The sequence below is a fragment of the Cynocephalus volans genome, chromosome 11, assembly GCF_027409185.1.
Source record: "Cynocephalus volans isolate mCynVol1 chromosome 11, mCynVol1.pri, whole genome shotgun sequence".
Classification (NCBI taxonomy): domain Eukaryota; kingdom Metazoa; phylum Chordata; class Mammalia; order Dermoptera; family Cynocephalidae; genus Cynocephalus; species Cynocephalus volans.
The window spans coordinates 48,009,602-48,031,209 of NC_084470.1; the positions used below are offsets into that span (position 1 = coordinate 48,009,602).

At 40.2% G+C, this 21,608-nt stretch overlaps 1 protein-coding gene across 3 annotated transcripts in view; it reads left to right on the top strand.

Moving 5' to 3' along the window:
- Positions 1 to 1,107: 1,107 nt before the first annotated feature.
- STAC (SH3 and cysteine rich domain) overlaps positions 1,108 to 21,608 on the top strand; it is a 164,507-nt gene continuing 144,006 nt past the window's right edge. For all 3 annotated transcript variants that reach the window (XM_063115031.1, XM_063115032.1, XM_063115033.1), the window contains exon 1: positions 1,108 to 1,468. In XM_063115031.1, coding sequence (XP_062971101.1) covers positions 1,358 to 1,468 — 111 coding nt within the window. In that variant the 5' untranslated portion in view covers positions 1,108 to 1,357. The remainder of the gene's footprint in view (positions 1,469 to 21,608) is intronic.

A 21,608-nucleotide genomic window follows, 5' to 3' on the forward strand; every position in this document is an offset into this window, starting at 1 on the left:
TTTCAAGATGACATCAGATCATTAAAACCATGGGCAGGGCCCTGTGTGACAGCACAGGTTGGACACGCATGAACTGGTCTTGCAAACATCTACAGTTAATAAGAAAATCTAAACATATATTTTTAATTCTCTATTAGAAAATTAAGTAGGAACTTTTATATTAATCGGGGAAAAAAGGTTTTTAAACATTTAGGTGGTTTCCTTTCCCTGCACACTGAGGTTGTGTCTTCTAAGGAAACCAGGCCCTTCTGTACCTTTATCCATTGGGGCTATTTCTATGTTTCCAAAAGGTTTAATAAGAAACTCCTCTGGTCGGCCCCTCTGTGAACAGTCCTGAGCTCCTTGCTATACTGTCATATACAGTTGGTCTTCAGCTACTAAGACCTGGCCTTTATTTGAGGCTCCACAGTCCAAAAAACAGAGATTTTGAAGCCAAAATGGGTTCGAATCCCAGTTCCACCATTTACAGTTTAGTGACCTAAAGCAAATTATTTAGCCTCCATGAAATCTCAGTTTGCTCATCTATAAAATGGAATTGATAGGACCTGGCCCCATAGAGTAGCTGTGAGGATTAAATAAGGTAAAAAGTGAGGGCTTAGCACAAGAAATGCATAACAAAACGAGGAACAGGTGTCCACGCACGCATTGCATTCTCTCTGCTATAGTTCAAAGCTGAATGGGAGAAACTGCAGTGCCCAGAGTCAGGGGACCCCGCGCTGGTCCCTGCTGTCTGTCACCGAATCCTATAAATATCTTAGCTGAGTCGCGATTCTCTGAGTCCCTACTTCTTGGGATGAGGCATGTGGGAGTTGTTGCAGGTGGTCCCTCCCGGCTGTATCATTCACGGGTTTTCTGTTCATTCGCGCCTTGGTCTCAATGTCCCCTATCCCACCTAAAGGATCACCCCCGACCGGGCGCGGGCGCGGGTGCGGGTGCGCGCCCAGCCCCGTCCCCCGGCGGCAGAGCTCTCCTGGGCGCTGCCCCGCTGTCTGCCCTCACTACTCGCAGCGTTGGCCGCGCAGCCCCGCCCCGGAGCCGCCTCCCCGCCTTCCCCCTCCTCCGGCGGGCGAGCCCGAGCCCGCTCGCCCGCTGCCTGGTGGCAGTCACGACGGTGCGGTAGCGGCGAGGTGGCCGCGGGCGCGGCGGGGCGCGCTCTCCCCCGCCCGCGGAAGTGCCCGGGAAGTGGGCAGGGCCCGGGGCGGGGGCGAGGCCGGAGGAGGGCACGTCGGCGCCTGGCGAGGATGGGAGTCCCCGGGACCCGGAGCTGAGCGACCTAGCGCGCGGCGGGCAGGGCGCGCCGGAGGAAGGCAGCCTCGCTGTTCCTCCGGAGCCCCAACACCGTTCCCGCGCCGCCACGATGATCCCTCCGAGCGGCGCCCGCGAGGACGGCGTGGACGGGCTGCCCAAGGAGGCAGCGAGCGCCGAGCAGCCGCCCTCGCCTGCATCCACCAGCAGCCAGGAATCCAAGGTACCGCGCACACGTGCCCCAGAGAACACAAACGCACTCTTGTCTCCCTCTCTCTGTCCGCCTTCCTCTCCTCCAGTCTGGCGCTGGCGCCGGGGCTGAGACGGGTCCCTAGTTCGGTCGGGGTTCAAGGACGGTCTCCCCCTCGAGACTTCCACGTCCGAGAGGACTCGTAGCTGACGGTGCTGCAACACGTCCACACTGCACCGAGCCTTCGCGCGGGGCTGCTTCCACCCGGCGAGCACACGCGATTCACGTTGACTCTGGGTTCAGAGATCGATTCTTGCGGGTGGGTGGGGGGATGACTCGGTCGTTCTGTGATTTGAACCTGCTTGTGCCCAAAGTGCGTGTAGATAACGGGCGACTTTTGAAGGCTGAGGCATGGAAGGATACTCCTCCAGAAAAGCCTGGACACTGGGTCAGCAGGGGGTGTCAGTATCGCAAGGGTCTCAGAGACGTTTTGCTTAGCAAAGGCTCATCCCTAATTTCAGATAACAATCGTTTCAAAAAAAAAAAAAAAAGCGAGGCAAAGGGAAATGCTGCGTTCGCGGGAAAGTTGACGTTCCTCCTGTGGAAGTTAATACTCTAAGGAACTTACACCTGCTTTTATGAGAGTTGCACTAATACATACACACAAAACCAACCCCACTGTCACTGTTACACTTCCTCTGAAACTCTCGTGGGTGCCAGGCACTTGTTTGGAAATCTTGGAGGACGATCAAGTAAAATGTGGCTGCTAGCAGTGTGATGCCAAATGGCAACTAGCCGGGAGTGAAAATCGTAAGATGGATTTTGTAGTTATATGGTTTCTTTTAAGTGCAGGGCTCCTGGCTTTTTATACAGATTTCTTTGTGAGTTCCCTAGGCGTTTCTGGAATGTGTGGCGGTCCCTGGGTATATTAGCAAAGGAAAGAGGGATGCCAGTTTGGAGGGCAGATCAGATGGGTAAGGAAAAGTGCAACCCTGTCTCCCCTCACACACATCCCTGGAAGCCATTGACAAAATCAGCAGCATCAAAATCACAGCCAAGTGGCTCTGGGGATTTGGTGTGATGGGCATTGTACATTTCCCAGCCTCCTGAAGTTTCCATGAGTGATGGTAGTCTAGGACAGAAAGCTTTGAATTTTTTTTATTTTATATTTTTCTGTTCATTACTGCCTGTGTGACCTCGGGCATGGTTATCAACTTTTCTAGAACTCAGTTGGAAATGGGAACAAAAGTCCCCACCTTCTGGAATCATTGTGAGGAATACATGAGATGACCTAATGTCCATCCTGGGATAGTGTAGGGACTCATCAATGAATGTGTATCCCTATCCTTCCTGAGATAAGGAGATGGAGTCCACCTTGCCTCAGAATCCACTCCAAAGCAGGCTCACATCCCACACACATGCACTACCTCTCCTCCATTTGGAAGTTTCTGGGTGTCATCATCACTAACCACTGACCATCGGTCCCCAAAGTGATATGGCTAGTGGCCATTTTAAAGGCGATCTAGAAAGCTGTAAATGAATGTAGCTAAATTCAAGAGTGAGACTGGCAATTAAACTTTTTGAATTAAGTATGTTGCTCTGCAGTAGGTGTGTTCTGGAAAGTCTTAGCATTTGGGTAAACAGCAGCATGGTTCAAACACACTGTATGGGTTTGCTATTTATAGATGTCGTAATGTAAATTATTTAGCAAAGCAAAAACCTCCTATGTAATGCCTATAATTATCCACCAATTTATCTGGCTTATGGTTTCAGATTTGTATCAGTTAGTTTTTCTTAGAGTGTTCTACACACCTGATATGTGTTCATACCTTCCTTAATTTTCTGTGATGGCTTTGGTGTTCTTAATCACTGAGATCCATGAGCCCCAGGAAAATGAATGCAAAATAGTGTGCCTGAATGTAGATTTTTCTTAGTATAGCATTTATGATGTTCTCAAAGGGATCCATGCCCCTCAAAAAAGGCTAACCTGCTGATGTGGAGGAACATGTGGTAAGGATCAGGATAGCATGAAACAGAGGCAGAGTAAGGCTTTATTCATTCTGTACCAAAAAGGCCACATTTCATAGCTCATTGGCATTTATGGGGATCTTTCACCCTGAACGTGGGAGCCTGGTGAGGAAAGTGTGAACAAGACAGTAGTAATCATTCCATCTTACTCTCTTGTAAAATGGTTTTGTTTGTCAAAATATATATATTTCAAAATAGCCAAGAGAGTAAATTCCAAATGTATCACCACAAAAAATGTTAAGTGAGGTGATGGATATAATTAGCTTGATTTAATCATTCCACATTATATACATATATATATATATATATATATATATCTCAAAACATTATTTTGTACTCCATAAATGTAATTTAATTATGATTTTTCAACTAAAATTAATATTAATTTTTAAAAATTTTAAATACCTCATGGGACAAACATGGTTTAGGCCTCTGTGTACATTAAACTTTCTCAAGGAAAACTTTTAAAATTACTTTTTTAAAAAACTTTTTTTCTGTAATTATAAGAGTAGCAAATGTTCTTTGTAGATATTTGAAAAGCCCAGACAAAATTAAAGAAAAAAAAATCACCCATTGGTTCATAATCCAGAGGCAACTACTGATAGCATTTTGATCTATATCTTGCATTTTTTTAAATCTGTTTTTATATTTTCATAATTGGTAGAACAATAGGGAGCATCTTACCATAAGTCAGGCACAACCTTAATCTTCTCAACAAAACATTCTATTGTTATTTCCATTTTATGGATATAGAAATAGAAGCTCAGAAAGGCTAAGTGGCTTACCCAAGATCATGTAGCTACTAGGGTGTCACAGGCAGGACAGGGACCCAGGCAGCATGGCTCTGGTGCCCAAACTCTCAACCACATGGGACTGTCTCTCATGTTTGTACACTGTTTTACATCCTCCCATTTGCACCTGATGTCCTAAGTATTCCACACCCCTCTAAACATCATTTGCAACATTGTTGGGTCTTCTCATCTTAAATCTTTGAAAATAAATTGAGCCACGTTATCATGTGAAATGATTAATGACCAAACCTTGTCCAATTTCTTTGCCTTTGGTTTTGCTATTCTCCCCTAAAAGTATATTTACAGAAGTAAATTAAATGGAACAATACAGGATCATTTGGAAAATGGGGCTACGACAGACCCTTTAGTCCAGAAGGTCCATGAGGAGAGGAAGGATGATCCAATGCCCTAAGCACATAAAATGTTTCCAGAAGTCCGTTTTGCACATTCATTGAAATGCTGAGTCATAGACTGTTAGAATTGGAAACATGAGGGATCATTTATCCCAGGTATTTCTTAAAATTATGGATCATTTTTATTGTATACATTTATTTTATTATAGAAAGTTTTATATATACCCAAGTAGAGAAAATGTTGTAAAGAACTATGATGTGCCTAATCACCAGCTTCACTAATTATCAATTCATAGACAGTATTGTTTTATATATCACCCCACCAGCAAGACCCCTCCCTACACACACCAAATCATTTTAAGACAAACTCCAAACATCAAATAATTTCACCATAAATATATCAGGTTGCGTCTCTAAAAGATAAGGGCTCTTTTTGTAAACATGACTTTGATTCCATTATCACATATTTTGGGTGGTTTTTAATCAAGTGTTAATATGTTCTTTGGAGGCCCACAAATGGGGAAATCTCTGAATGACCAGAACCAGCATTTGAAGTCATATGGGTGCATTCGTATGTGCATGATCTGGGGAAAGGATTCATAGCTTATATCAGATCCATAAAGGGTCTATAGCTTCAAAGGTTATTTTGGTATATATTTTCCCTCTCTCTTGAGGAAATTGAGGCCACAGAGGGGCAATGACCTGCCTGCGATCACACAGTTACTGGCAATACCCTTAGGAACTCTGTCTTGGACTTTGGATATCCCGGTGCAATTTCCTCAGAGAAAATTTCTGTAAGCACAAGTAGTAATGTAGTTTAATGTAACCATGATTTTTCTTTTTCATGAAATTAGTTGAGTTGAAAAAGTTTGAAAGCTACTGGATGTACTTCACCTCTCTATCTTACCACTAACTATTCCAGAAAGACCACAGACTTATTTTCTAAGTGCTTGACCAGAGACCATTGAATAACAAGAAAAATTTCATATTTCATTATCCCTTATTTCAATGAATGCCTTTTCTCCTACTGACTTATGGACAACATAGAAACATTGATAGAGTCTAATGTGAAGGACTGGTGTGGATACCTTATCCATTATTTACATGACCCAAGGTCACATTTTGATGATACGGAGAAATTATAGGCTTTGAGGTCAGAGACAAGAATTCAAATCTCTTCTTATCAATTGCCACCTCTATGATCATGGGCAAGTTACCTAATGTCTCCAAGCCTCAGCTTCTTTGTCTCCAGAATAAGGATGCTAACATCCAATAAGTATGGTTGTAAGACCTAAGAATATATTAAACATCTAATATGCTGTAAGCACATATAAGCATAAAGCACTATGAATTTTCTCTTCTTGCTTCAAATTGGAAGACTTCTACCTCTAGCCAACCCCAAATGTCATCACCTGAATAATTTAAATAATCACATTGACATTCCAGTAGTATAACTGAGTTTTCCTCTCTTTGGACTTGCAGTTATGCTATTGACAACAGTGAGATTTAATCTCAGCTACTTTGTATACCTAAGAAAATAAACTATAGACCTTCAGCATATGACTTAGATTTTGAATAGTGATTTTAGCTACCCACTGCCCCAGTGGAGCCATAAACCAAGGTGCCCCCTCATTCCTGAATGTCACTCTCTGAAAATGGACAACCATCCATCCTATGGAAAAGAAATCCCTAACGTTGAGGACATGCCCTCAGTCTCCCAGAAAGGTTTCTGTGTGCATCATTTGGCAACTATTAATTGGATACCTACTTTGTTCCCAACACATCCCATACCTATATATGAAGCTATTACTGATAAGGAATTTAATTTCTACTCAGTGGGGGGTGGGGGGGATGAAAGAAAATGGTACTTTGGCTTTGCATTCAAATCACCTAGAGAATCCAGGCCATGGGCTATATCTACTAAATTGAAATCTCTGCCAGCGGGTCCCAGGCATCAGTATTTTTTAAAGCTTCCTTGGTGATTTCTTGTGTAGCCGACTTTAAGAAATGCTGGTCTAGACTCTAAGGATTGCAGAATATCAAAAATTGTAGAAAGCAAGATTTAATGCCTTCTTATCGCCTCCTTTTCCTTTCAACCGAGGTACTTGAAGGAATCATTTGCATTTATTCTCTCTATTTCTTCACTTCCCATTTACACTTCAGTTAAAAGAATTGACTCTGGCAAAGAAGACCTGCTCATTGTCCTCCATGTTGCCAAATAATTTGAAGCATTACTCAGATGTGGCTGGATTTGTAAGGTTGACTATATCTTCATTTAAATTATTTTCATGATTTTTAAAGTAAAAAGTACTAAATGCAGACAACTAGAAAACACAGAAAAATAAAAACAAGAAAAAATGTATTTATCACACAACCACCCACAGATAAGGATTGTTAAATTTTTTGCTGTATTTCTTTCATATATGTTTTCTTTTTTTATGCTGATGTCCATTGAAAACAAAATTGGAATAGTGTATACGTAAATGCACGTTATGCTTTTTCTTCCACCTTTCCCATACTCTTAAATAATAACATGAATATTAAAAATGGTATAACATTTCATTACATTGTCCTACCTTATCTATTTCATCAGTCCCCTTCTGATTTCATATTTAGGTTCTTTCCAAGCTTTCACACATTTAAAAAATATTAAAATGTACGTCCTGATGCATAAACATTTGTATATATTTAGTTTTATGAGAAAGAGGATTACTAGGTCTGTGCATAAAAATTTCCAAGGTATTTTATTCTCATTATCACAGTGACTTCAAGAAAAGTTATGTCATGGTCTTTTATTTATTTATTTATTTATTTTTGGTAAACTTTTTATTGAAATATAACATCATCCCAAAAAGTACATATATTATAAGATTACAGCTTTATGAATTTTCAAAAAAATAAACTCTCATTCTGTGTGCAACCACCATATAAATCACGAACTAGAATGTCACTGGCACCCCCAAATCTCCCTTATATCTCCTTCTAGTCACTACGCTCCCAAAGGTATACAATGTCCTCACTCCTAACAATATAAATTACATTTGCTTGTTTTTGAACTTCTGGCAGTTGGGATCATATAGTATGTACCCTTTCATTCCTGGCTTCTTTCACTAAACATTATGTTGTGAGATTCATCTGTGCCAGTGCGTGTAGCAATAGTTTTCATTTTCATTGCTGTATAGCATTCCACTGTATGAATAGCACACAATTTATTAACCCACTCTAGTGATGATGGACATTTGGACTGTTTCTTGTTTTTAGCTGCTGTCAGCAGCACTGCTATGAACATTCTTGTACATATCCTTTGTGGCACATATGAAGCACTTCTGCTGGGCATATACAAGGAGCAGCCTTGCTGCATTGTAGGACATACATATGTTCAGCTTGAATAGATACTGTCAACTTTCCAAAGTGGCTGTAACAGTTGACACTCCCACCAGCAGCGTATAAGAGTTCAGTCTGCTCCTCATGCTACCAACACTTGGCATTGTCTGTCTTTGTGATTTTAGCCATCCCAAAGGTGATTGGTGCTATCACAATGTGGTTTTAACTTTCATTTTCCCAAAGACTGAGTTTAGTTTTTTTAATATATTTATTGGCATTTGACATATCTTTTGTGAAGAGGTTGTCAAGTCTTCTGTCCATTTTTCTTTTGGGTTATCTGTTTTGTTGTTGTTTTGTTATTAATTTATAGGAGTTCTTCACATATTCTGGATACAAGAACTTTGAAAGAAAAGTACATTGCAAATATCCTCTCCTACACTGAAAAAAGGCTTACCTTTTTCTCTTCATAACAGAAATTATTAATTTAATATAATCTGATTTATTAATTTTCCCCTTATGGCTGTGCTTTTTGTGTCCTACTTACATAATCTTTGCCTACCCCACAGTCATGTAGGTACTCTTCTGCATTATTTCCTAGAAGTGTTATTATTTTACCTTGCACAGGCAGATCTACAATCCATTTGGAGTTGCTTTTTTGATATGGTGCTAGGTAGAGGTCACGATTCTTTTTAACTGCACCGCTGTCGTTGCCATAAATAATTTGACTGTATATGTGGAGGTTTCTATTCTGGCCCACTGGTCTCTTTGTCTGTCCTTGTACCGATATGGGACTGTCTTAAATGTAATAGTTTTACTTAAAAGGTCTTAATATCTGATAGACTAAGCCCTGAAGCTTTGCACTTCCTTTCCAGAACTGATTTTTGGTTATTTTTTGCTCGCTGCATTTCCTTTCCTCATTCATTTTAGAATCACCTGATCAATTTCCACAGAAACACCTCCTAGGACTTTGACTGAGAATGCATTGAATCTGTACTCTAATTGGAGAGAATGGACATGTTTATATTAGGTCTTCCAATAACATATCCGACTCCATACTGTTTGCTTTTGTCAAGTCCACCAGGACATCATTGACTGAGAACCAAATTTTGTTCTCTTTCAGTTAAGGGATCCCCAGACCAATTTTTGTTGTGTCAATTTGAGCCTCAAATCTATGTGAAGACAGGTCCATGATTATGAATTCCAGGAGAAATACCTTATTTATTGTTTTTGTCCCCCTCGAGTCTAAGCTAAATTTTCTTTATCGTTAACCTGAGTTGATGAGAATTTTGTTTCTAGTTCATTCTCTCTTTCTTTTCCAGATTCCACTCTACCTAGGCATCAAAACCCAACTCCCTAGTTTTTTTATTTTACTGTGGTACAATATGCATAACATAAAATTTACCATTTTAACCATTTTTAAGTGTACAGTTCAGTGGCATTAAGTACATTCACAATGTTCTGCAACCATAACTATCATTCATCTCTAGAACTTTTCATCATCCCCAGCTGAAACTCTGTACTCATTCAACACTACTTCCCCATCTCTCTTCTCCAGTCCCTGACAACCACCATTCTACTTTCTGTCTCTATGAATTTGACTACTCTAGGTACCTCACTCAAGAGGAATTGTATAATATTTTTCCTTTTGTGACTGACTTATTTCACTTAGCGTAATATCTTTAAGGTTCATTCATGTTGTGGAATGTATCAGAATTGCCTTCTTTTTTAAGGCTGAATGATAGCCTAGTGTATGTATATACCACATTTTGTTTATCTGTTCATGTGTCAATGAGCATTTGGTTTGCTTTTATCTTTTGGCTATGTGGGTAATGCTGTTATAAACATGGGTGCACAAATAGCTGTTCAAGATCCTGATTTCATTAATTTTGTGTGTACAACCAGAAGTGGAATTGCTGGATAATATAGTAATGTTATGTTTAATTTTCTGAGGAATTGCCATACCCCTTTCCATGGTGGCTGCATCATTTTAGATTCCCACCAGTAAAGCACAGGCTTGCAGTTTCTCTGCGTCCACACCAACACTTTTTATTTTCTGTGTTTTTTAATCCTAATGGGTATGTCGTGGTATTTCATTGTGCTTTTTATTTGCATTTTCTCAACACTTTGTGATGTTGAGCACCTTTTCTTGGGCTTATAAGCCATTTGTATATCTTCTTTAGGGATATGTCTATTCGAGGCCTTTGCTCATTTTTCAACTGGGTTGTTTGGGTTTTTGTTGAGTTGTAGTATTGTTGCCTTTTAAATCAGCGAATTTTAAGGACAAAAATATTGAATTTTATTATTGTTTTAATTACATTTATTCACTAAGGGTTATTTTTCATACTTTCTATTATTTATATTTTCTTTTGTGAAGTGTCTGTTCATGTCTTGTCCATTTTAATAATGTTCATCCATTTCTTATTGTTTTTTTTTAATTCTTTATAAATATTGAAACAATAATCTCTCATACACATTGCTAGCAGTTTTCCCAAGTTGAAATTTGTTTTTCAGTTTTGTTTATTAAATTTTTAACTTAGAAGATATCTTTTTTATGGTGTTAAATGTCTCAAATTTCTTCTTTTTATTTACATTTAGAAAGGTCTTCTACCCTCAGAGAGCAGAAAATATTAACTTGTATTTTTCTCTAGATTTTTAATATATACTTTTTAATTTTATCACTTTAATCCATCTGGAATTTATGTCATGATGTGGTATAGAAGAAATATAATTTGTTCCCAAAAGATTAATCAGTATCTTTAAAACCATTTGTTGAATAATTTATTCTTTTTTCACCGATTTGAAATGTTACACTTATTATAATAAATGGTAATATGTACAAGGTTCTCTTTTAAAGTCATCTGTTATACTCTAGTGATTTGAAACTTTATTTTTGCATTTGTTATTGTACTGTACTTTTGCATTACTATTGTAATATTTTAATTATTCTAGCTTTTTAGCAGACTTTGATAATTAACATGAGTACCCTCATGAGAGTTTTATTTATTTATCTGTACTCACCTTTTTGTTTTTCTATCAATTTATAAAAATAATAATTCGAAAGTAATTTCATGAAATTTTTAAGATCATTTTATCGTAATCTTTACAATAATGAGATTTCTCATCCAGGTACATAGTACATCTCTTTATTTATTGGATCATCTTTCATGCCTCTCATAAATGCTTGGGAATTTTCTTCAAATATTTCCTGCCCAGTTGCCTGTTATCTATTTCCTGGGTGTCTTAAACCATCTGGGCTGCTGTAACAAAATACCCATAAACTGGGTTTATAAACAGCAGAAATGTATTTCTCACAGCTCTGGAGTTGGGAAGCCCAGGATCAAGGCACCAGCAGATTAGAAGTCTGGTTAGGGCCCCTTTCCTGGTTTGTAGATGATGCCTTCTAGCTATGTCCTCACATGGTGGAATGACAAGGTAGCTCTCTGGGGCCTCTTTTATAAGGGCACTAATCCCATTCATAAGAGTTCCAGCCTCATAAGCTGATCACGTCCTAAAGGCCCCACCTCTTAATACCAGGTTTCAACAAATGAATTTGGGGGGCACATAAACATTAAGAACATAGCACTGGGTATTTCAAACTCTGAGTTACTATAATGAACCTCCTTTTTATATTTTCTGTCTGGTGATAGCTGGCACATAGGAAATTTATTTTTATATTAATTTTGTAATCTAAGATCTTTTAGATTCCATTTGTTGCTCACTGGTTCAGAGCACGGGCTCTGGAGTCAGACACAGCCGTGTTCAGATCCCACTGGGCCTCTTTGCGATGCCGTTCAGCAAGATTCCCTGTCCTTCACTTTCGGAAACCTTCTGTCCTTCCTGTAAAGTGAGCATATTAATGCCCTCTGCAGCATTGTCATTAGAGTTAAATTAATTAGTGTATGTTAAGTGCTTAACACAGTGCCTGGCATATCGTAAGTAAATGGTAGCTATTATTATCAGATTAACATAATATCTACATAATAATTCTGCCTCTGTAACTATAATTCTCGCTTTTTTCTGGGATGGGGAGTGGGGTGATAAGAATGGGCTTATTTCATTAGAACTCTCAAAATATGGTAAATATTAATGAATGCACAGGCTAGTACCTGACTTACTTTAAATGCCACTAATGATTTACTGTAAGTGTAATATTGTACAGTTTTGGTGCTGGAGTGGCCTTAGCTCTCCTGTCTGTATACCACCAGCCACTCTGGGAGCCACTGCAAGTAGTATTCACTCTGAGAATAATCTTGTGGAAAAAAACTTCAAGACAAATCCGTTTCCAACTAAATCATTCCCTAAGACCCCCTTCTACACAAATTCTAGACTTCCCACTCATGTTCACAATTAAACTGAGACAGGCTTTCTTGTGTTAAAGATAGGTAATGCTCCTAGCTTACTGAGTATTTCCATCATGAATGGATGTGGAATTGATTCAGATGACTTTTTGGTAAGTATCCAGGCAATCATGTGATGTTTTTGTCCTTTGGCCTCTTTATCTGATGGATCATATTAATAGACATCCTAATATTAAGCTCTTTTTACATTCCTGGAACAAGTTCTACTTGGTCATGGGGATTTTCTTTTAATAAAGTTCTGGGTTTTTGTTGCCAATGCTTTATTATTTTTACATCTACATACATAAGGGAGATTGTTCTATAAGTGCTACTTTTGTGTTCTTGGTCAGATTATATTTTTAAGGATACGCCAAGTTTTAGAAAATATTCTTGGAAAATGTCCATGGATGGTTTTGTTTGTTTTGTTTTTGTTTTTGTTTTTGTTTTCTTGTGAAACAGTTTTTAGAACCCAGAATTAATCCCCTCTCTGAATGTTTGAAAACAAAACTGCCAATAATATCTAAATCTAGTACCTAATAAAAATAAAATTCGAAACATTTTTCCCATTTTTTATTCTTTTTTTTTTCTTAAGTTGGCTTGAGTCAGATTTACTAACTTGTATTTTGCCAAAAACTTATCCATTTCATTTAAATCTTCATAACATATCTGGATGAGTTATAGTAGGACAGCCCTGGGACCATCTTTCAATCTCACACCGTCTTCACTCTCTCTAGCAGGCTTCCTATGAGCTTCTGTCCTATGACTACCCCCTTTTGTAGCTCTCTAATTTTGTGTAATAGTGGCCCCTTAGACCTGAATTTGAAATCAAGAGCATTAAACACGAGTGCTCACATCTTTACCTTCCTAGGAGGAAGGACCCCTTGCTCCCTCCTTAAATCCCACTCTCTTTTGGTTTCCCTCCTACTGCTATTACAGTTCCTCTCTCATCCTCTTGGCTGTCTCTTCCTCTTTCATCCGTCCTTCAAGCGCTGGTCTTCCCCAGCATTCTACTTTCAGCCCTCAGCCCTTTTCACTCTCCACAGTCCCTCTGGCTGGGTCTTTACTAGGATAGATCTTACCTATTCTTAGTATTTCATCGACCAACTGATAACTCCCAAATCTGAGTCCAGTCCAGACATCTCTCTTCTGAACTCCAGACCAATATATCCATCTACCCTTTGGACAATCTCTCTTGATGCCCACATTTTAAATCCAGCCAACCCTGTCAACTAAACTCACCATTCTCAACTCAAATGTCACTCCAATTCCTTCCTGTGTGCTCATCCATAGATAACCATCATCCATGGAGTCAAACAAGCCAGAAAAACAGAAGTTGTCCATGATGACCCCAAGAGGGCCTGAGCAGGGAGGAGCTGTTTGGCAGTAGGTGGACAGGAGACAAGAAGTCTCTGGGCTCTCAGAGGGTGTTTCACTTATCTATAAATGAAACATGTAATTGTTGCCTGTTCCTAAATGGCCCCCATAGCATAAGTTTCGGTGAGCATGTTTTCCTCAGGTCTGGAAGTAGCTTTGACCACAGAATGAAGGACTGAGGTCAGGCATAAGGAAAAGAATAAAGAAGAAGGACCCAGAACACCCTGGGCTCCCAGGAATGCCCCTTGCCCTCCACACAGACATCAGGGGAATGAAAAGAGGCACCAGAGTTCTGTGTGCCTTTGACAACACCCCTCCCCCCACCTTCAACACTCTCAGTTGTATCAGAAGTAGGTGACTTGGAGACTTTAGAAAAGAATCCGTCAAACCTCTCTTCTCAATGATTCAGTCTCCAGGAGAAGAACAAGGCTGCAGGGCACCTTTCTCTCTCCCAGTTTCATCTCCATACAGGTCTGACGCCTGCTGAAACAACCCATCGCCCAGCCTCCTCCAAGGTCATTACCCTCCACTCCATCCCCCAGAGTTCCCTCTTTAGAAAAATTCTATCTGCCTCAACTTCCACTCTGATGTGCCCCTCACTTCTTACTCTGACACGTATTCGCACCTCCCCTAAAACTCATAGCTTTAAAGACCTTGCTGTCAGGTTCTTCCACCCATAGCTGTCACCAGCGGTCACCTATAACCCCAAGTAGGTCCCTCCTTCTCCATGGTGGTACAGCCAAGCTCACTCTAATTCTGTCATGATCCTTGCTGATTTTCACACAATGCAGATGACTCTTCCAAATACCCTGATTTCATGCGTCCTCAAACTTTTCTCATCCTACGATCTCACATTCTACCCTCTTCCACATCAGCCACCCATTTCTAGAAGATAATTTTGTCTGCATAAGGATTCCACCCTCTCCAGAATCTGCCTTTCGAGCTTCCCATTCTGTGACTGCTGCCTGGTATCTTTACATTTAATTCCCTTTAGCACTTCTATTCCAATAATACTTCAACCTCACCAGAACATAAAATCCATTAAACCAATAAACTGACCCTCTTTTCACTGTATCTCACCCATTTCAGGTTTTCAGATTCCACTTTTCCATCATCACCATTATTCCATTACTCCCTTGTAAACACCCTCAACTCCCTTGCTATCTCCCTTTGTTCAGAGTCACCTAGAGAAATTCAGCCCTGCCTGAAGCTGATTTCCCACCTACTCTGTATCTGTGCTTCTGTAGAAGGTAGAGAAGGCAGATGATAAACAAGGTGAATAAATGGGTAACATGATTTCAGGCCATGATAAACTACATAGAAGAGTCCATGTGGAATGGGGTGGCGTGGGGATCTATTTACATAGAGTGACTGCTGTGGACTGAATGTGTGTTCCTCCCCTGCACTCCCCCTGCCCCCCAATTCGTATGTTGAAACCCTAATCCTCCGTGTGTTGGTATTAGGAGGTGGGCCTTTGGGAGGTAATTAGGCTTTGAAGGCGGAGCCCTCATAGTGCGATTAGTGCCCTTATAAGCAGCACAGGGGAGAGCTTTCTTTCTCTGCTCTCCCCATGTGAGCACGTAGCCAGAAAGCAGCTATCTATGAACCAGGACGAGGGCCCTCACCAAGAAACTGGCCATGTTCACACCCAGATCTCAGACTTCCAGCTTCTAGAACTGTGAGAAATAAACGTTTGTTATTTAAGCCACCTAGTCTGTGATATTCTCCAGAGAGGTGAGTCATTCCAAGGGCTAGATCGGCAACATCCAATATGGAGCCATTAACCACATGTAGCTAGTTAATTTAAATCAAATTAATTAAAATTCAAAATTCAGTTCTTCAGTCACACTAGCCACATTTCAAGTACTTGGTAAGCACGTGTGGCTAATGGCCACTGAATTAAACACCATGGATTATGGAACATTTCCATCATTGCAGAACATCCTGTGGACTTTACCAGCCATGCTAAGAAATCTAGACTTTTGTTCTAGGTTTGAGAGAAAGCCACTGGAGAAAGCCAGGGAGGAGGTGGGTCTGAACAGTACATGACTCACAGTTTACTAAGATTACTCTGGCTGCTGTGTGCAGTGGGACCATGGCATAGCGAGCGTGGAAGTAAGAAGGTCAGTTAGAAAGCTGTAGTGGTCCAGGTTAGGGAGAATGGTGTCTTAGATCAGTATTAGTTAGTGGAAGACTTAAGAAGTGCTAAATTTTAGAATACATGTTGAAAGTAAAGTCCACAAGACTTGCTATTAATGTAGTGTGAGGTGTAAAGGAGAGAGAGAAATCAAAGATCATTCTTAAAGTGTTAATAGGAGAATTAAAAGATTCGTACATGACAAAACCTTTTATGATCCAAGAAGCCTTGAGGGGCTGGCTGGTTAGCTCAGTTGGTTAAAGTGCAGCTTTGTAACACCACGGGCAAGGGTTCGGATCCCCGTACCAGCCAACCTCCAAAAAGAAAAAAAAAAAAAAGGAAGCAGCAGCGTTGTGCTTCTTGTAAGTTGATAGCAGTCTGGCATGGTAAACTTCAAGAAAATGGGATGTGACCTTAATCTTATAGATAATCTTGCAAGGATGGAAACAATGTAATTGGCTTGACTGAAATTGCATACTGGGAAGAAAGACAAGAAAGCTGAAGAGGTCAGACAAAGGCCTTGGAAGCTGGGCAGAGAGATTTAGATTTGAAAGGTGAGGATAAGAGGAACCATGAATGCTGTAACAGTGAAGTGAAAGATGGATTGGCATGTGAGCACCTAAAACCAGGGAGGTGAGCAATCGAGCCTTAAAAAGATTACAGAGAGGCAATGGGAAGGAAGAGAAAAGAGCAGGCATGAAAAGAATAGTGGTTCCTCCTCAGGGAGCCATCACCACAGAGTCTGCACAAGGGGTGGAGGTTGGGTTCAACCATGAGGATCCTTAAGAGACTGCTCGGTCAGAGTGAATGGCCAGAGTAATTTAGTAGAGATCCTAAGATGAGAAACATGAAGACGGAAAATTCCAAAGCCCAGGGTAAGAAGTAAAGAGAGCCAAAGAGCTAATGCTAGCAGTGAAGAAAAGAAGCAGGATGGAATGAGGTGCAAACAAAGTCATCAAGAATTAATTGTTAATCTCCCTGCTTACTGAAGCTCTTCTCTACTGTGTTGCTTGGTCCATGTAGGTTATCGGACAACCTTAGACATAAGTTCTGGTCGTTGGTCCCAGTAATCTACATTCAAATCTCCTCATAGGTCAAGAAGATGGCAACAAGGGCCAGAATCATCCAACAAGAAAACACTTTGATTTTTGGCTTCTAAAACCACAGGCCATCTCTCCACAAAATTAAAAATCAGGTGAGGGTCAGGTAGAAAGACCTTGGATTGGAATAATTTCCTTCAGTCAGAAAGTCTTTCTGGTAAATAGTATTTATCACTACAATAGAAAAACCTCTCTGATCATGGTTTTGACAGAAGTCTGTTTCCTCCTTCCCCAATTAATCTTATTCTAAAAGCACAATTAAAGTCTCCACCCTGGAGTTTAATAAGCTTAATGAGATTTTCAGATTGATTTTTTTTTTTTTTTGGCTTCATTTTTTTTTTTTTTTTTTTTTTTTTTAGCAGATATTGAACCAAAGTTTCATTAAGCAGGGCACACATGACTTGGACATACATACAAAAACTTAATTATAAATTGGATCTCTGTTCACCGAGTAATATTTGCCTGCTGAATTTTATTAAGAAATTTGAGGTGAAGTCCATTGGAAAAATAGCAAAAAAATCACATGATACAAATGCAACAATTTTTAAAATCAGATTTGTGGTTGAAAAGTGCTAGGAATGATTTTCTGATAACACATTATTACTACTCTGCAAAGTAAGTTACTGCTTTCTTTTCCTAAGAACATTTTCTTGGAATTCCATGTTTTGGGGGGGGAACTAACTCTTTTCATCTCAAAGAAGTACAGGGAAACCTTATCAGACAAAGATGCTCAGGAAGGGAATCACCCTGGAGAGTCAAGTCTTACTGATAACAGGATGTGAAACCATTCCAAGCATTTTTCTGTTGAGAATTTTGCTTGTAAATCTTTCTATAATCTGGTTGACATTTTCCTGCTTTCAAAAGCAAAGTACACCAAATGGAATTTCATTCGCATATGAAGGTACTTCAGAAAGTTCGTGGAAAAATATAATTAAAAGATAATACAAATATTTCCATGAACTTTTTGATGTACACATATAATGACAGAATTTTAAATGTTTTGTAAATTTCAAAGCAATTCTGTTGTTTTGATAATTTCTTTTTCTAATTACTCAGGATCCCCATTTGAATGATAGTTATTGAACTTTCTGCGTGTAGGACATATTTTCCCTTGCACTAATGACTCCATACTGCTGTGCTCTCCTACTTCTCATGTTTGATTCTAGCATTTTTCTATGTCCTCCCACACAGAGACCATCCCTCTCCCCAGTCTACTTTGGGCTTCCTAACTTGCTAGTTTGCTTTTGTGTTGGAAAATAAACAATCAAACTAGTTGGAATTTCACATTCCTTAAAACAAAATAGACACTGAACTTAATGGACTACCAGAGAAAAAAGCAGAGGGGTTTTGTCTTTTAGTGTTTCCGTGTTTTGTTTTCATTTTTGATTTAGTGATTAGTCTGGTAGTTCATCACCTTTCTTGTTTATGTTCTCTGGTTCTTGGCTGTGTTTTTTGTAAGTCATTTTGTAAGATACTGAGCTTCTGATAGGTTTGATTATTTGTTAATTCTTGTTTAAAAGACCAATCAATAAGCTGTAGTTGCTATTATCCATTTGTTTAATTAATACGTTTTTGCTGGATGCTTAATGTGTTGATCAGTTTGCTGGTAATCATCCCCAATGGACTTGACTTTCCAATTAACATTGAAAAGCTAAAGTCCCAAATATAAGGTTTCATCATTGTCAATATCTACCAAGTGGATTTTTTTAACTGCTATATTGGACTCTATCTCTTCTACTCAGGTATACATCCTGTAAGTGAAAATGATCAAAATAAATGTTCCATGAATAAGTTGCATGAGGCAAAAAAAGAGCAAAAGGGAAAAAAATCCAAATTACAAAATTAAAACATACAGCTTATGCTTCTTCCCATGAAAACAAGAAAACAGGAGGCCTCATGTCAAATCACAACTCAGCCCACTGAATCCTCTCAAATGTGCAGATTTTTACTAACTGTGAAAGGTCTTCCTTCCAGAAGGAATAACTTCAATCCAGTTGTGATCACCAAGTGCTTTAGAAATTCATGGATTTTATGAACTTGTCTCAGAAAGCAGTATACATTGTTTCATATGTTATTTGTTTGTTCTTGTGGTTAGGACTATTTTGGCAAACTTTTTTTTCGTAGACTGCCTATAGGGTGGCTTTTGCATACAGCGGGCAGTAAAAAACCTGATATTCCAATATGTAATCAATCATAGTGCTGATGATGGGAGATATTTTAAACTTGTATATCAGGAGCCAAGAACAAAATGCCAAGCCATCTAGCTTTACGGCAGGACCTTCCTGCCTCTTAATTGGACCTTCATTTATAAGCTTGTCCACAGCCTGGCTGAACAGCTTCACAGAGAGCCTGCATCGAGCTCTCTCAGCCCATACACCTGGTTCCCAAGCTCAAGACAGCATCTGTGAAACACAAGGAGGCTCATGAGGAGAGCCACAGCTTTGACCTCATCCCCAATGGCCAGACTGCAGTGTCACCTGCTGGTTTATGAGCTTTGTAATAAGACTATTCTAGTGCCCTATAAAGATATGTGGAAAGAGGGAGGGAGGGAGGGAGGGAGGGAGGGAGAGAAGGAAGGAAGGGAGGGAGGGAGGGAGGAAGGAAGGAAGGAAGGAAGGAAGGGAGAGAAGGAAAGAGGGAGAGAGGGACACAATCACACTCATCAAATCATATAGGTCCGACATTGAGCAAGCCTGCTTCCAACACATAGTTTGCTTCAGCCAAAGCAGCCTTTTCCCTTTTCCATGCTCAAAATTTGTTAAACTTTTTGCTTCAAAAAAAGAGTGCTGCATTTGAAATCGGGTTGATAAGACACCTGATATAAGGCTATAAGGGCTACTAGCCGTGGGAACTGGCTGCTTTCCCCTAATATGCCACTGAGTCACATAGCAGAAAGAGTGAACTAGAGATCTTGAGGGGGAGGGGCACCAGTGGCATCTTCTACACCCCCCCTAAAAAACATTTGGAGGGGAGAGATGACATTTGGCAAGATTTCATTTGGCTGGAGGCTCAGCTGCTCCTTTAATCTAGAATAATTTGATTCATGAGAAACCCACGGCTGTCGGGTAACTTACTCAGGATTCTTGGAAAGATTTTAGCTAAGTTGACACATACATTCACAGGTTATTAGGAAGTTTCTCCCAACCGACCCCGAAGTCATGGATAAACCAAAGCTCAGACATGGAGTCAGCCTGGATCCTGCCTCTAGGTTTAGTGAGCTTTGACCAGCCACTGCTGGTTCTGCGCCTCAGACAGCCCCATGTGAGATGGAGCACTTGTGCTTAAGTGCTTTGGGAAACATTGGAGGAAATGAATAAGGGAAGAGAAGGATCGATGTGCTTAAAAAGCAGTTGGGGGTGATGCTCAGGTCTAAGTGGTAAAGCAATAAAATAATAGTGCTGCCCTTTGGAAGCTTTCCTATTCCAGACCCAGCACTAAACACTTTTACTGTCTCATCCTCTGCAAGGTAGGTAGTTTTCCAGTTTGACACATGATAAGTAGCTGGTGAGTGTCAAATTCAGATCACCTGACTGTGAAACCTGGGCTACCATGTTCCAGATTCAGATAGATGATAGGTAGATAAATGGATATAAATAGAGATAGACATCTATGAATAGATATTTAATAATAGCCACTCATCTACTTGTCAAATGGTCGTTTGTCCATGTGTTATATAACTATTTGAGTGTGTTAATGGATCATTCTAAGTGCTAGTTCATTGAGAATATAATGTGGGAAGAACCTTTGAGATCATCACAGACAACCCCTTGATTTTAGGGTTGAAGAAACAAGCCCAAAGAGCTTGAGTTATTCTCCCGATTACACAACACATACCACAACCCAAAGCCACAGGACAGGCCATTTAGGCATATATGTTGGGTAGCCTTATGATGACCTTCAAAAATGCCACAGAGCGGTTTACTGCAACTTAAGTGTGCTTCAGGATCACCTAGAAGGCCTATTAGAGCATAGATTACTGGGCCCCATCCGGAGGTTCTGATCTGGTAGGGTCTGGGTAGGGCCTGAGATTCTGTAGTTCTAACAAGTTTCTGGTGATGCTGTTGCTGTTAGTAGAGAGACCACACTTTGAAAACCACTATATAGAAGTAAATACCTACTCTGCATGCATGTTGTACCCATCCTGTTATTTATTGCTTTGGCCATAATTACATACAGGTGTTCTTTTGACCCAGGCTGATCTGCAGATGTTCCTTGATATGTAAGTTCTCTGGCTATAGCCTCTGTCACCCCACAGATGGGCAGAATTAATTCAGCTGGCAAGGAGGGAGGTACCAGGACCCCCTGGGTTGGCCCAGCCTCCCAAACCCTATGCCTCCTTCCCCAGCAATGGACTTGGCTAAAGAAGGCAAAGGAGGTCAGCTTCACATGGCTGAGACTGACTTGCTTCATACAATGTTTTGTGTTCATTTTGAAACTTCCAGGAAGTCAAATCTCTAAAATTGTTCCTATCCCTACATTCCGGAGTTGTATTGTCTTGTGAAAACTAGTGTCCATCTCTTCTGGGAAAAAAGGGACAGATGGCCAACTGAAGGGTCATGAAGGAGGCAAGGGGAACCTCCTAGCTATGCATTCCCTGGGCAGGGATTTCCTATTAGAGAACCCTCTAGTCCATCCACAGCAGGAGCCAGCTTTTCCCAGAATATTCCTAGAGATTTCCTTATGCTCAGAAAAAGGCTCATTCCTTTAAAAGTCATTAACAAAAAGGCAT